We start from the raw sequence: 17,059 nt of genomic DNA, 5'->3' as shown, positions 1-17,059 counted from the left end.
TATTGATACTCCGATTTATTTATTTATTTTTTAAACTGTGGTACATAATATGAAGTAGTGTTATTGAGCTTTGAGTTAGTCTTCAGTTGATCAAAATACTTCACTGGAAGTTGTCCCAGTAGGTTGGTGTCTAATGTTTGCAGTTTCCCTTTTAGAGAGAGACCTGATTTTTGACTTCTCTTCTGACTTGGTAAACAAGGGCTGAGTATTGTGCAGGAAGGATTATTATTGTGGAGGCATGGTGTTCCCTACATGGATGAAAATCACTTTGAGCAGACTGAAGAAAGATGCCAGATCCAGCATGTGATCATCACATATTTCAGGTTTAATTTTAAATTAAACAAATTATGAGACCTTCTATTGGCTGCCTGGAGGGGGTTCCCCTAACAGCTACAATGGTTATGCTGGCATCTTTCCTCTTGTTTCATCCTTTCCCCTACCACCCTCTCCCACCATGCTCTCAGTTGTCTGTATTCAGTGGACTGTCTCCAGATCCACCCTGCATGTATGTCCATGTTTCCCTTTCTGCCCTCCACAGTCTTTGCACATGCACACCCCCAGTTTCCCATCTTGTCCCCCACTCATTCGCCTGCTCCTCACGCTAACCTGCTCCTCATGCTATCTCTTGAAAGCATAAGCAGTTGTCAACTTCCCTGAGGGAAACTTGATTTCACTCCCTTTGGCCTTTCTTTGCTAGGGGGAGTCTGAGCCTCCTGCACAGATTGAAGGGAGATGGTCATACTCTTAACTAAGGGTAGCCTGTGGCCTCAGTCCCATGGAGAAAATGGGAGATAGTGGCCATTTTGGAAGTGCCATTCTTTGATTTTTCTCTGAAAGAAGAATTGTCTTGAAAGGATTATCCTCTAGCCCAGGGGTAGGCAACCTATGGCACACGTGCCAAAGGCGGCACGCGAGCTGATTTTCAGTGGCACTCACACTGCCTGAGTTCTGGCCGCCGATCTGGGGGGCTCTGCATTTTAATTTAATTTTAAATGAAGCTTCTTAAACATTTTAAAAACCTTATTTACTTTACATACAACAATAGTTTAGTTCTATATTATAGACTTATAGGAAGAGACCTTCTAAAAAGGTTAAAATGTGTTACTGGCACGTGAAACCTTAAATTAGAGTGAATAAATGAAGACTCGGCACACCACTTCTGAAAGGTTGCCGACCCCTGCTCTAGCCTCTGCTGAAAGATAATCTTTCAGTTATGAGAATAGTTAGTAAAATAAAAAAATTGTAGTTTTAAAAATTCTCAGTCCAATCTACCTGTTTTACCAGATATTTTCACTTTCTCTAATATACTTTCCCTTTTTACTAACTTGTGTAGATAGTAGTCTATTGCAGACAAGTTTCAGTCAGACCAATTTCAGACACTCATTAAATTTATGAAAAGAGAAACTATTTACTTAATGCCCTATTTCAAACCTGTTTCAGATTCCAGTTCTAGCTGTGAGTTGCTGCCAATACTTCTGTAATATTAAGCTTCTATAAAATAGTAATACAGAACACTCAAATTAGACCCATAGATCATAAAAAGAATAGAGATCATCTACAATATCTTCCCAACCATTTTCTTTTGGAGATGCCTGGGGAAAAACAGGTCTTCCAGGATGTTCTGGAGGTCACCAAATCCAGGCTCTGGTGAAACAAGGAGAGACCTTTATGCTTGGGAATGGGAGAATTAGAAAATAGGAGTTCCCTTGATGACATCTATTAAAATACAAACTCACATGGGCATTTGAATTCTAATTGTGGGAGTTGGAAGACCACGTAGGTCAGTCTACCAAAACTGAAAATTGCCAGTTTAATGTTGGTGTGATTGTATTCATTCTTAAAGCTGCCTCTTCCCTCTTCCCCCGCCCCCACGTACTGTCTCTAATATACTTCCATCTGCCATTTTATTTCTTAACCACTTTCTTTTGTCTTCTGCATCCTCTCCTGTACTTCATTTTCTGTCCCCTGAATGCAGTTTATTTTGGAGGAGCTGTGGAGTGCAGAAATATTTAGGCCTCTAGATACAGGGCTGATAAACAATTCCTGTCTGTTATGATGGAGAACATTTAGAGGGAGTACTAGATTTTTCACGCTACCTTAACTTCACCACAAAAATTAAATTAAGTAGCTTTGTCACCTGGTCCTGTTAGTGTCAGCTGTTATCACAACAATTTTGTTGTTGAGCTCTGGAATTTGAAACACTACAAATTCACAGTGAGCTACAACAGAAGTAGAGGCATCAATGCAGTGACATGCACAGCACAACTGGGCCTGGGATTCTCCATTAAAATGGAGGAGGGGCTGCAGGAGCTTTTGAATCCACACTTTGACATGGGTAAGAGCTAGCTATCTCACTATCACTGGCTGCTCTAAAGTAGGAAACCCAAGCTCCCAAAATGCCTTTCAGGGTCCTGCAAAACATTTTGGGTTGGGTAGTTCCACACTAGAAGTAGTAGTTGGTTGGGTGTTTTTGAAGTTGACTTTACACAAAGCAGACTAATGGTACATACTTAATTTCAAATGTCTAGGCCAGATACTTCAAAATCCATAAGTTCACTGAAATCTTCAGCCTCTTTGTTTTTCCTACTGGCTAGCGTTACCTACATTTTGCCTTTTGGGGTATGTCCATTTCAGATTCTGATTTTTTTTTTTTTTTTTTTTTTCCCTTTCTTCTCCCCCCACCCCTCCAACTTGGCCTCAGCACTTCACCAAAAGCTTAGTGTTAATTATAGCCACCCTCCCTCAAAAGGGGAGTTGTATTTACCCTTACCTCAAGGACATCTGATCCTTTTCCTGAGAGCATCAGGGATAACCTATGAAAGTACCTTTAGAGACTATGTATTCTTAATAAAATTGGATGCATTCAGACATTTTTCACTGAAGTTCATCCACTTGTCTGTGCCTGGACAGGGAGGGAGTGAGACCTTCATTTTGGAAGACTTCTTGCTCTGTAGCATTTCCTTGCTCTGGTGTTGAAATTCACTCTGTGCCTAACGAGGACTGTCCTTCATTGTCTTGGCCACTTTGCAACCTGTTTGGAGTTGCTAATGTGTCTCAGTCCTATTTTTAAAAGTGGTTTAGGCATCTAGGAGCCTAAATCTCATAGAAAATCACTTGGGATTAAGGATCTTTAGGCACTCTTGAACATTTTACCTTTAATCTTCTTTACAGTCCTGCACTTCTGTCCCCTAGGGCTTTCTTATTGGAAGGTCATATTTTAGCCTGCTTTGAAGATACTTTCTGTAATAATCTCCTCCTGTGTAATGCTATCCACTGAATGGCACAGCACATCCTGAATGTTCTTGCACATCCCAGTCACTCACAATTTACTTATTCCTTGAGGCAGAATCAGTTTTGAGGACCTGCCTACCTTAAGGGTTTTTGCACCACTACATTGACATAGTTATGTTGGTGCAAATCCCTGCATAGATGTACTGTGATTTGCACTGTCTACACGTGCAGAAACTTGCCAAGTAACTCCTGAGGTGTACACACTGCCAAGCCACTTAGTGCGCAGAAACTGCCGTTGTAGCACTCTTAAAAAAAACTACCCTGATGAGAGGCATAGAGCTTTCTGCGCCGGGGCTACAGCACTGTGGTGCCAGTGTAGACACCATGGCAATTACAGCGCTGCAATTGGCCTCCGGGAGGTGTCCCACAACGCCTGTACTCACCTCTCTGGTCATCGGTTTGAACTCTACTGCCCTGCCCTCACGTGACCAACCATCATCCCCACCCCATACATTCCTTTGCAAATTTGAAAGTCCCCTTCCTGTTTGCTCAGTGATGCGTACAATGGTCTCCATGCATCTTTCCAGGTGGCCATGCCTGCCCCACACACCAGGCAATCCCCCGCTTTGAGCAGTGCTGAGCTGGACCTCATCAGCATTTGGGGAGAGGAGGCTGTCCAGTCCCAGCTACGTTCCAGCCGTAGGAATTATGATACCAACGGACAGATTTCACGATGCATGACAGGAAGGGGCCATGACCAGGACACGTTGCAGTGTAGGGTAAAAGTGAAGGAACTGCGGAACGCCTACCCCAAGGTGCAGGAGGCAAACTGCTGCTCCAGTGCTGTGCCCATGAGCTGCCAGTTCTACAAAGAACTGGATGCAATACTCGGTGACGACCCCACAGGCACCTGTGGATACTTGGTTGGCTCGCATGCCAGTCGAGAGTGGACTGAGCCAGGAGGAGGAAATCTTGGACAAAGAGGGGGAGGGAACCCAGAGGCAGAGAATGACTCAGAGGCCAGAGATGCATGCAGCCCGGAGCTCTTTTCTACCCCGGAGGAACCTAGCCAGTCACAGCAGTCAGATCTTGGCGAAGCACAAACAGGAGAGGAGGTCCCTGGTAAGTGGATTTGATTTTGGGAATTGCTGAAGCAAGTTGTTGGAGGCAGGAGGGTTGCAGAAAGCAGGCTTGTCTCCCACCACTTGCCTAGTCTGAGTGGTGGAACAGGCTGTTGATTGATTCTCTCACTTCTCGGGAATCTGCCTCAGATCTCCACAAAACTCCCGTGGAGATACTGGGCAATCCGCTGCTGCAGGTTCCTCGGCAGAGCTGGTTTGTTTCTTGCCCATTAATGGTAACTTTCCCGCGCCACTTTGCTGTTATGGGAAGAGGGGCATTGCTGCACACAGGCAAGCTGCATAGGGGCCAGGGCGGAAGCCACAGGCTTGGAGAAAACCCTCCCCTGATTCCCTGCTCACCCTCAATGGTGAGATATATTCCATAATGATCACCTTCTGAGGAAACTGTGGGGACAGGAATGATTATCAGGCCCCCCCACAGTGCTGGCTCTCCCCAAGAGCCACGTACCCAGTGTACAACAGGGTCCAAGAAGCCTGTCCCTGTGGCTACTCACAATTTGGGGGGTCTTGTGGCTCATGTGTGCTTGCCTGCGGTCAGCCAGTTAGAGACAGGTGTGTGAGTACTGGCTGTGTTTTAAAGACCTGAATCAGTGTTGTCTGTGTTGCAAACAATACTGCTTCTGTAAAATGTTGCATTTAAACTTCACAGAGATGACCTTGGGAGCCCAGCCTCCCTCTTTGTTATAGGCAGCAGAACGGCTGCGCAGAATTAGAAAACGGCCAAGAAGAACTAAGGAGGACTTTTTGTATGAGGTTATGATGCACTCCACCGCCTAGAAACGGGACTTGAAAGAGTGGTGGGACAGTGAGAAGAGGGACTAAAAGGAGAACGCAGCACACTAAGAGCCGCTCCATGGCTTCTTTCTAAACATTATGGAGCACCAATTGGGCATGCTCCATGCGATACTAGCTCTTCAAACCGAGCAGCTCCGTGCCTGCCCTGCACTGCAGGAGCTGTCACAAAACTTTTTCCCATGTGCCCCCACGCACCGCCAACATATTATCAACTTCCTGGCTCCACTCTCTACCCACAGCATTCCGCTCCTCGCAGTCCAGCACTGAGGACTCCCACTGCACTCAACACCCATCCTTCTGCAGTTTGGGCCTGCTGAAATACAGCACCTGCTGCATTGTACTCCAAAGGAGAAGGTTGAGTATGATCCTTGGACATACACAAATCTGTAGCTGTCCTGGGACCATCCTCTTCTTGAGACCTTCCCTTTTCTATCCCCCTCCCTGCTGATGAATTTTTTCGTTTGAGTCTCTCTGGTTGTCTTTTTAATAAAAGAATTGTTTGTTTGAAAGCAATCTCTATTCTATTAAGTGAAAGCAAAAAGAGCATGCAAAGCGACGTACAATTAGGTTAAGGCCCCTTCTTGCATCATATGCACCAATCATCTCCTAGCATTACAAGCACTGCAATCCCGAACATAGCAACAAATATTAGTGGCTTTCAGCTTCAAGTTGCTGCCTCAAGGCATCCCTGATCCTTATGGCCCCCACTGTGCCTCTCTAATAGCCCTGGTCTCTCGCTGTTCAAACTCAGCCTCTGTAGTTCAGCCCTGCGTGAAGCTTTCACCCTTCCCATCACAAATATTAGAGTGTACAGCATTCAGCTATAAGCATAGGAATATTGTCATTGGCCATGTCTAGCTTCCCAGACAGACATCACCAGCAGGCTTTTAAATAGCCATATGCACGCTCAACAGTCATTCTGCATTTGTTCAGCCTGTTGTTGAACCTCTCCTTGCTGCTGTCAAGTTGCCCCATGTGTGGTTTCATAAGTCATGGCATTAAGGGGTAGGCGGGGTCTCCCAGGATCACAATGGGCATTTTGACTTCCCTTACGGTGATCTTCTGGTCCAGGAAGAAAGTCCCTGCTTGCAACTTCTTGAACAGACCAGTGTTCTGAAAGATGCATGCATCATGCACCTTTCTGGACCAGCCTGCTTTAATGTCTGTGAAATGCCCACGGTGCTCCACAAGTGCCTGGAGAACCATTGAGAAATACCCCTTGCGATTAACGTACTCGGGGGTGGGGCTAGGTGATCTAGTGCCAGCCGTGGAATATGCGCCCCTCTGCAGTTAGGGAAGCCCATTTGTGCAAAGCCTTCCACAATGTCACCCACGTTGCCCAGAGTCACGGTCTTTCGGAGCAGGATGCAATTAATGGCCCTGCATGTTTCTATCAACACAAGTCTAACGGTTGACTTTCTCACTTTGAACTGGTTAGCGACAGATCGGTAGTAGTCTGGAGTAGCCAGTTTCCACAGTGGAGTTGGCACATGCTTCTCCAGTGACAGGGCAGCTCTCATTCTCGTGTCCTTGCGCTGCAGGGCTGAGGCGAGCTTATCACACAGTCCCATGAATGTGGCTTTCCTCATGCGAAAGTTCTGCAGCCTCTGTTCGTCTTCCAAGATGGGCATCATGATCCTATCCCACCACTCAGTGCTTGTTTCCTGAGCCCAAAAGCAGCCTTCCACTGTGATCAGTATCTCCTTGAATGCCACAAGCAATCTTGTGTCGTAACTACTATGTGTGGTGAGATCAATGTCACACTCCTCTTGCCTTTGTATTTAAAGGAATAATTCCACTGCCACTTGCGACATGTTGGTCAGAGTGAGCAGCATACTGGTCAGCAGTTCAGGATCCATTCCTGCAGCCTGAAAGAGGCAGGGTGCGCAGTACACAAATCATTAAAAGATGGCGCCAAATGCAGATGGAAGCACAGGGATTGCTGGGATGCGAAGCAATGCATCATGGGGCATTGGGACAGGACCAAGGATGCCTCGTGACCCCCTTCGCCTTCCCACAAGTATTAGTGGAAAAAGAGAAAGAGGTGCTCTGTGGGATAGCTGTCCAGAGTGTGCTGCTCCGAATAGCGCAAGTGCTGCAAGTGTGAACACGCTATTGCGCAGGCAGCTATCAGTGTGAACAACCAACAGCGGTTTTCCTTCTGTGCTCTCTGAGTGGCGCTGTAACGGACAGCGCTGTAACTTTGCCAGTGTAGATGTGTCCTTACTCTGGGTATTAACACTGGAGTTGTAAGATTATTTATAACTGGAAAAATCATGTGTTCAGTGGATTAGGGGAGATGCTCTGGGCACCCTGCTGGCTCATGTGCCTGGCTACTGCTTTCTTCAGAAAGTTTTCCTTATTGGAGCTTCCAGTGAGGTACAGTGTTCCCATCTGCTCCTGCGACTTGTTGCCTGATTCTCTTTCTCACAAGCTGAAAGCTCTCGCTAACTTCCTTTCCCAGTTATACAACACCAAACTTATTTTCAAAGTGACTTAGAGGAGGAGGAGAACATGGTACTTATTTTTCCTTCTGTGTAACATATAAGGAATGCCTGAAATTCCCATGCCTTTATATTAAAAAGGAATGGTGGTGGATGGTAGCTTTGTTTGGTTTTCCTTACAAATATCAAATCTTGTCTCCCTTATGTTTGCTTAAAGATTAGAGAACTTAAGCCTGGAGCTCTGTCAACTCTCAATTTAGGGGAATAGCAGGCGCCATGCTGAAATAGACTATTACCTGGATGCTTCCACTATTGCAGTCAGCTGAGAAATATTTAAATGTCATTATTTTAATAGTAATAGGCTTCAGTATTAGCATTCAGGTGAGATGGGTGTGCTTAGTACTGTTGTTCAGTTTGCTTACTTGAAAGGATTACATTGGTAAACCTGTTACAATTTCACAGAAAACTTCAGGGAGATCCCAAATTCTCAGAATTTATGGATTTTTCTTTTCCTGTGAATTTTTCTTTTTATCATCATATATCTTAAGATACCATCCATGTGGATTAATCTGCCACAGGAGCCTGCTGGGAGCACATACACTATCTCAATATAAAAGAAAATCTAAACCAATACTTATGATTGTTTATTTGCAGACCTCTTTCCCTCTCTCTCCTCTTTACTCCCCTGAAGAACGTTGACATTCATGGATAGTTTGAAATACAGTAGTTGCTGGTTTGGGGCATTTAAGCAAGTAGGATAATGTGTCTCTGGTACAGCTGTTTTTGATACAAATGCTATCAGATTACAAAGTCTAACCAAAACGTTTCAGGCAAGGGTGGGGAGTATGCAGTAGATGGCTCTCTTTTACGGGAGTCATGTACTTGCCTGCTCCCAGTCCCAGACTTCAGTTGTTTCAGTCGCCAGTAGGTGGAGTATCAGTGCCCTTACTGGACTGAACAAAAGAGAAAATGGACTAGGCCACACAGAATTTCTAAGCATACACTGGATATGCATCTGCTTCTGTTGCACAAGAGACCAACAGCCTGCACTTGCTTTGTGTCAGCCCTCACAGAACTGCAACAAGGGTTCAAAAAAGAACTAGTTAAACTCATGGAGGATAGGTTCATCAATGGCTATTAGCCAGAATGGGCAGAGGTGGTGTCCCTAGCCTCTGTTTGCCAGAAGCTGGGAATGGGTGATAGGATGGATCACTTGATGTTTATCTTTCTGTTCATTCCCTCTGCAGCATCTGGCATTGGCCACTATTGGAAGACGGGATACTGGCCTAGATGGACCTTTGGTCTGACCCAGTATGGCCATTCTTATGTAACATGAGTGGCTCTTCCAGGAGCTCCAAAGCTAGGAAGCACCCATGCTGCCAGACTTCCACAGAAAGCAGCCCCCCAGTGTGGTTTTCCTCCTCTGGGTGGGGTGTGTGTGTGTGTGTGTGTGTGTGTAAAAAGGAATGGAAGTGTCTGTTACAGCTGTCCCCGTGCTGGATTCCTTTTTCCCCCTTCCTTTCTGTTTGTGCTGAGTGGCCGCCCCCCCTCCCCCCCCGGCCATGGAACTGACCAAACTCACAGCCTGGCCCTGCTCATGGAAATGGCTTCTGCAGACTGACTGGAGCCATTGCTCTGCTCAGGGAGGTGGGGGCTTTTTTGCTCCTTTGTCTAGCTTCTTTGTTCGGACCCGGCTCGGTGTAGGGTGCTCTGCCCAGGTATGCAAGACCTAAAGTGGCCACATAGCTGAGCGTATGAGTCATACCTGTGACTCAGAACTTGCCCAGACATGTCCTGTGCCTACCTGCAGTTTTCCCTGCCTTCTCTCCTCCCCTGGATTAAGGGGAACCAATCAAAGTTACTGGCGGGAAACTGCCTGAGTTTGCCCTTAAAACAGGGCCGGCTCCAGGCACCAGCCCACCAAGCTTGTGCTTGGGGCGGCACCTGGAGGGGGGCGGCGTGGTGCGGTGCTCCGGCTCTGGCCGCCGGGGAGAGCGGGGCCACGGCCAGGCTCGCCACCCTCCTCCTGGCGCTCTGGCCGCCGGGAAGAGCGGAGCCCTGGCTGGGCACTCCGCCCTCCACCTGGGGCTCCTGCCGCGCTGGGGGGTGTGTGCGGCCGGAGGCTTTTTTGCCTGGGGCGGCAAAAAAGCCAGAGCCAGCCCTGCCTTAAAACCAGACATTTTCTGATCAGACCCCTGGAGAAGGTCCTTGCTTTGCCACCTGGTCTGATCAGCTAGGGGCCTTTGGGGGGCCCTCTCCCTGCTCTTGTTTGTTTTTGAGCGTACCCCCGTTTTTAAACTCCCCTCCCATGAACAACGAATTTGTGCCTGGAGACCTCCTGATTATTGTAAACGAATCGAGTCCTCTCTGCGTCCTCTGATGCTGAAACTGCTGTTCCTGCTGCTGCTTTGGGGATTGGTAAGGAAAAACCTCTTGCACACTCCCCTTGTTCTAGCTGCTGGCTTTCTTTCCCCAGCAGGCAGACCCAAGCTAACTCCTTTGTCTGTATCTGTAATCTTCTTCTAGCTCCGCAGGGCCTTTGCTGCTAGAAATAAGCCTGCTTGCAGCCACCACTAGTTAAACACGCCCCCTCCCCCCCCCCTTGAAGCTGTATCCTGGGCCACACCACTCTGGCCTCTGGAACTACCCTAGTATAAGGTGCACCCATTAGGTTAGATTTAGCCTTTAGTCTAGATAAATTGTAATTTCATTTTGCATAGTTGTGGTTAAGTTAGGTTTAGAAAATTGCTTGCATTGTACTCTGTAAGTTAGGCTTAAAGAATTGTTGCATTGTGTTTTATTACTTGCTAATTTGTGTAGTCTTGGTTAAGTTAAATCATAGATAAGATTTTGCTGTGTTCTGTATAATTGTCTCTCTGCTGTTTAAACTTGCAGCCTGTCTGCTCTCTCTCTCTCTCTCTATCCCTTCCCCCACGTGCTCACCCTGCTCCTCCTGCTGCCAGACCTCAATTGTATTACTGAAGTCTAGCATAAAACCCCATTGATTATCCTTTTTCTCTCTAACACCACTCACATTTTACATTTACACCACTGTGACACATTTTTACCTACAGTTGTTGGTTATTTAACACATTTTACCCATAACTGTTAGTTGGTTATATGCTGCTGTGACACACCCTTTACATAGAAACTGTTAGCTACCTGTTACATTTATACTTCAGTGTTAATTGGTTACCAACTGTATTGTACCCCACTATTGAAACCCCCTATCCTATTTACTAAAAGAAACCCTTCCCCAATTGTCTACCTTAACAAACCCCATACCCCTCACTATTAAATGTTCCCTGTTTTTGCATTTTCTTAATAAAGTTTATTTTACACCCCACCAGTGCAGTAGTTGTCCCCCAAGATCTCCTACCTGCTGGCAGGGTCAGGAAGGTATTTATTTAAATAACACACACACACACACACACACACACACACACACACACACACACACACACACACACACACACACACACACACACACACACACACACACGTCTAAGCATTATATGTTTTGCTAGGAGAGTAGAGAGCTTCAAGCCCTGCCTGTGAAGAACTACACCTGATCTTTTTTCCAAGGTAAGGCCATTGTTAGAATGGTGCTATGCTTTATATGGAAGGTAACATCATCCTTTCACCTAAACCAGAATATAGTATGGCTATCTGATTCTTACAAGAGTGCTATGAATCTCCTGAAAGGGCTGTAGGACTGCACAGAGTCCAGATCCATTCTCTACAACTGGATAAAGCTCCTTGTCAAGGAAACTACTTTTCAGCTCAAGCAAACAAGTCCTGATGCTTTCAAAGTCCAAGTGTGTGAAAGTTGGCTCTGTCTGGGTGGCAACGTTGTGTGCATCATTACTGGAGAGATGCGAGGCAGCCACCACGAATAATTGTTTATAAACACCATGGGTTAATATTCATGCATCAATCCATGCATTTTTTTAAAAATAAAGTGCTTCTCTCAAATTTATGGCACTGCACTGTTTTGGGAGGTCAGAAGTGTCTAGGTTTGCCGAAACAACTGAAGAGAGGGAAATTTGCCTTTCTGTTAATTTTTTTCCCAAGAAGTCTATGCTAGTGTAGACTGTGTTTATTAAATTTCTGTTTGTTTTTGAGATTTCAAGTCAGAGTTTCAAGGTCTCAAAGCTGTACAATACATTTTGCTTTGTGAACAACACTTTGAACTATGGGAGTCAGTAACCCCCTTCTATACAGGGATTGACATCACCAAAAGGTCTCAATGGACTATCTCCACCTTCTATCAGGGAGGAGCTATATTCAAGCATGCGGACTAGCACAGAAGATCTGGAAAAAAGAAAATGGGAAAAGAAAACATTCCTCTTTTTGCCCAATACAATTGGGTTAATTGTGTTGCATAATCTGTACATTGCACCAAACAATCTCAGACTCCTCCTTGGTATGCCTTCTCAAATGCAAAAAGAAGAACAGGAGTACTTGTGGCACCTTAGAGACTAACAAATTTATTAGAGCATAAGCTTTCGTGGACTACAGCCCACTTCTTCGGATGCATATAGAATGGAACATATAATGAGGAGATATATATACACACATACAGAGAGCATAAACAGGTGGGAGTTGTCTTACCAACTCTGAGAGGCCAATTAATTAAGAGAAAAAAAACTTTTGAAGTGATAATCAAGCTAGCCGAGTACAGACAGTGTGATAAGAAGTGTGAGAGTACTTACAAGGGGAGATAGAGTAAACGTTTGTAATGGCTCAGCCATTCCCAGTCCTTATTCAAACCGGAGTTGATTGTGTCTAGTTTGCATATCAATTCTAGCTCTGCAGTCTCTCTTTGGAGTCTGTTTTTGAAGTTTTTCTGTTGTAATATAGCCACCCGCAGGTCTGTCACTGAATGACCAGACAGGTTAAAGTGTTCTCCCACTGGTTTTTGAGTATTTTGATTCCTGATGTCAGATTTGTGTCCATTAATTCTTTTGCGTAGAGACTGTCCGGTTTGACCAATGTACATGGCAGAGGGGCATTGCTGGCACATGATGGCATATATCACATTGGTAGATGTGCAGGTGAACGAGCCCCTGATGGTATGGCTGATGTGATTAGGTCCTATGATGATGTCACTTGAATAGATATGTGGACAGAGTTGGCATCGGGGTTTGTTACAAGGATAGGTTCCTGGGTTAGTGGTTTTGTTCAGTGATGTGTGGTTGCTGGTGAGTATTTGCTTTAGGTTGGGGGGTTGTCTGTAAGCGAGGACAGGTCTGTCTCCCAAGATCTGTGAGAGTAAAGGATCATCTTTCAGGATAGGTTGTAGATCTGTACATTGGCCAAACCAGACAGTCTCTACGCAAAAGAATTAATGGACACAAATCTGACATCAGGAATCAAAATACTCAAAAACCAGTGGGAGAACACTTTAACCTGTCTGGTCATTCAGTGACAGACCTGCGGGTGGCTATATTACAACAGAAAAACTTCAAAAACAGACTCCAAAGAGAGACTGCAGAGCTAGAATTGATATGCAAACTAGACACAATCAACTCCGGTTTGAATAAGGACTGGGAATGGCTGAGCCATTACAAACGTTGACTCTATCTCCCCTTGTAAGTACTCTCACACTTCTTATCACACTGTCTGTACTCGGCTAGCTTGATTATCACTTCAAAAGTTTTTTTTCTCTTAATTAATTGGCCTCTCAGAGTTGGTAAGACAACTCCCACCTGTTTATGCTCTCTGTATGTGTGTATATGTATCTCCTCACTATATGTTCCATTCTATATGCATCCGAAGAAGTGGGCTGTAGTCCACGAAAGCTTATGCTCTAATAAATTTGTTAGTCTCTAAGGTGCCACAAGTACTCCTGTTCTTTTTGCGGATACAGACTAACACGGCTGTTACTCTGAAACTTCTCAAATGCACTTTCTCCACCTGCCATCCTATCCTTTAATTGTCTGCAAAGTGTCAATGTTTCTGAACTAATAGTAATGGCTTGTCTACACTTACAACGCTACACCATCAACCTAGCACTGTTTACAGCAGGGGTTAGGTCGGCTTAACTACATCACTCAGGGACAGGGGTGAAAGAGGGCCGGTTTTCTGTACTAGTAAGAACCCGCACCAGCCCATACCCAGCCTCCATTAAAGCGCTGCTGTGCTTTAATGTACCTCTCCCTTTTGCCTCCCCTGTCGGCGGCCCTGGTGGAAGGGATGGTCCTTTGCCACGGCTGCCGACGGGGGGGAGTGCAGCAACGTTAAAGCGCTGCTGCGGCAAAGGACCCTGCGGTGCTTTAACGTCCCTGCCCCTTTTGCCCCCCCAGCCACTGACGGGCAGGGCAAAGGGAGCAGCTGCCCTGGGGCCGGCGATTTAGAATGGCCCTGAGCTCTGAACGCTGCTACCACAGCAGTGGCGTCCGGAGCTCCGGGCCCTTTAAATCCACACGGGAGCCCCGGGCAGCGCGGGCCAAGGGCTGGCTGGGGGATGCTGACCTCCAGCCCCGCCCCTTCCGCCCGAGGCCCCGTCCCTTCCAGGGGCCAGAGCCACCCACCTGTACCGGTAAGTGTCCTCCGTTACTTTCACCCCTACTCAGGGATGTGGATTTTTCACACCCCTGGGTGATGTAGCTGGGTGCAACTAATTATTGAGTGTAGACCAGGCTTTAGTCATGGTTGCTGTGGTCAAAGTTCAAATTAATCTAGGTGCCAGTTGGCTATGCTCAACATTTGCTCTAAAGCAGTGATACTCGTACTTCAGGGGCTCAGGAGCCAACTTAGCCATCAACATTACCCAAAAGAGCCACAGTAGTGTGAATTCATTGTTTCATTTACTATATTTTTTCTCACAGCAAAATAACTGACCAGGTATTATTATGATCAACTACAATTGGTTAATAACATAGTAAAAGCATCCTGATTGGTTAATAACTTAGATTAGTTAATAATCGCAGTGTTTTAATATCATGTGCTGCAAAGAGCTGCAGGAGACACATTAAAGAGACACTTGCAGCTCCCAAGCCTCAGTTTGAGTATCGCTGCTCTAAAGTATCCTTCAGCAAGCACATAGCAGACGATCAAACTCACCTGTGGCCACAATACTTGCTAATGGGTTATCTGGGCCTTTTAGAAGAGTTCAGGTGCTGTCTGTGAGTAACTGTGACTAGTCCTTGATCAGTGGACTACCACAGGGCTTGCTGAGAGAGGAAGTGGGAATAAGCCAAACCACATTCTCCGTGTGAGACATTTTTTTTCTGTCTTCTCACAAGTGCCAACTTTTATAAGAACCAGTCTGAGAAATCTGGATGATAAGAGCTATGCTACGAAGCAGCTGTGAATACAAATTAAGTTGCATATAATTTTGAGATGGAGAAGATCTCTCAGAGACTGTCTTTGTATGGATTTGTGCATTAGCTAGCACAGTGGGATCCTAGTCTTGACTGGGGCCTCTCAGAGCTACTGTGATGTAAATATTAAGTAGAAATAATAAGTAATCTGAAATGCTCACAGCCACCAGTGAAGAATTGTTCTCTACAGTCAGGGCGGGTGTAAGGATGTTTCACACCCTAGGCGAAACTTCCACCTTGCACCCCCCCCCCCGCCCAAGCCCTGTGGCAGCTCTCTGCCCCCCCTCCCGCCTTAAGGTGTCCCCCTGTGGCAGCTCCCCACCTCCCCTGCCCTGAGGCACTCCCCGCCCCCCCTGCAGCAGCACCCCCCTTCCCCGCGGCAGCTCCCCCCGGCCCAGGGAGCCGTGCGGCAGCTCCCCAGCTCACCTCTGCTCTGCCTCCTCCCCGAACACGCTGTCGCTGCTCCACTTCTCCTGCCTCCCAGGGTTGCAGCGCCAATCAGCTGTTTGGCGCCGCAAGCCTGGGAGGGAGAGAAGCAGAGCGGGGTGGCGTGCTCAGGGGAGGAGGCGGAGCAGAGCTGAGCTGGGGCGGGGAGTTCCCCTGCGTGCTGCCCCCACACACACACACTTGCTGCAGGCGGCCCTCCCCACGCCCCCCTGCCCCAGCTCCCTCTGCCTAAATGCCGATGACCCGAAATGCCGCCCCCCAAATGCTAGCGCCCTAGGTGACCTAAGTTGCACCAGCTCTGCCTACAGTATCTTTTCTAGTGCTTCAAACAAACCTAGGACTAGGAGTAACCTGAATGTTGCTGCGACTCTTGGTTTTAAGCAGGGCCGGCCTTGTGTTATAGCTGCTTGCTATGTTTTCCACAACATCTGTGAGAGTAGGGGGGACAGAGGTGGGCTTGTGGTTGTTCTCCTTGTCTTGGGGGATGAAATAGCATGGAAGGACCTGCCCTTTGTAGCTGGAGGATTTAAAGAGGGCTCTCAACCGGCTGCAGAACACGGCTAGGTTGCAATGAGCAAAGTGCAACAGTGTTCTCTAGTAAATTGGTCTGCTTCTGCAGCATGCCGCCCAGCATCTTTTCCTGAATGACCCTTTTTCTGTCCATATATTTCCTTGATGGCGCCCTACTCTTATTCCAGAGCATGAAACCTTCCCTCCACTCTTCTGTCTTTTTGGCCCTCTGCTAGGATGCTGTCACAAGGTCAGCAAACACGTCCTTCATCCTCTTTCTCTTTGCCAGATGTTCAGCAACTGATAATGCCTCTCTCTGTGAGGTCTGTGGCACATCAGATGCCAGGAGAAGAGAGAAACCTTACATTATTAGCTATTGTCCCAATATTAGTGTTCGTGGCAAGAATGAAAATATGTTGCTTTTTTCTCCGTGCTGGAATTCCTTTTCCTTCTGCTCTTCCTAGGCCATGTCTGTACCACAGCAGCTACAGAGGCATAGCTTCGGACCTGCAGCTATACTGATACATTGACGGAAGGGGCTTTTCCATTGCTGTAGTTAATCCACCTCTCTGAGAGGTGGTAGCTAGGTCAACAGAAGAATTCATTGTTTTTTGCAAGCTGCTCCTATCTCAGGCCTGACAAACTCACTACAACTAATACACTGCTTTTATGGTATTTATCTATAAAGGATAGTATGTGAGGTCTCTACTGAAAGCTTGTAACTTAAAGATATTCATAATCATTGTGAGATGTGTTTATGGGTAATATTTAAGGAATTATGCAATTATATTAAGAATTATGCTCTTATCTTGGAGTGAAAGTGCGTCAGTGGGAAATAATATGTCTTGGTAATGGGCCCATTCAAGCAGAAAGGAGTTGTCGGCCCTCCTTGGCTAGCTGATTATATAATGTATTGTCCAATTGTCTACCTTTGCACCAACCCAGAGAAGTCAATAGAAAACCATCAAACACAAACTATAAACATTAAAACCATTTGGAAAAGAACAGGAAAGCTAGGACAGGGAGGGGATCTGTGAAAAAAGACAAAAGACTGATTCAGTATATCACAGAGTGGAGAAATTCACTCTGTTCTGAATCTGTTCTCTGAGCAGGTACCCTGATGAATGGGGGTGCTCCATGAAAAACAGGGTCCTCCTAGTTC

The 17,059-nt window shown here is 46.3% G+C and overlaps 1 protein-coding gene across 1 annotated transcript; it reads left to right on the top strand.

Moving 5' to 3' along the window:
- Positions 1-126: 126 nt before the first annotated feature.
- On the top strand, positions 127-5,628 carry LOC128832672 (uncharacterized). The gene is made up of 3 exons (XM_054020224.1): positions 127-323; positions 3,819-4,353; positions 5,023-5,628. Exons 1-3 carry the CDS (start codon positions 288-290, stop codon positions 5,058-5,060), a joined length of 609 nt encoding a protein of 202 aa, XP_053876199.1. The 5' UTR covers positions 127-287; the 3' UTR covers positions 5,061-5,628.
- The last annotated feature ends 11,431 nt before the right edge of the window (positions 5,629-17,059 follow it).

This window comes from Malaclemys terrapin, chromosome 2 (genome assembly GCF_027887155.1).
Source record: "Malaclemys terrapin pileata isolate rMalTer1 chromosome 2, rMalTer1.hap1, whole genome shotgun sequence".
Taxonomy (NCBI): domain Eukaryota; kingdom Metazoa; phylum Chordata; order Testudines; family Emydidae; genus Malaclemys; species Malaclemys terrapin.
This window is presented reverse-complemented; position numbering and strand designations above follow the sequence as displayed.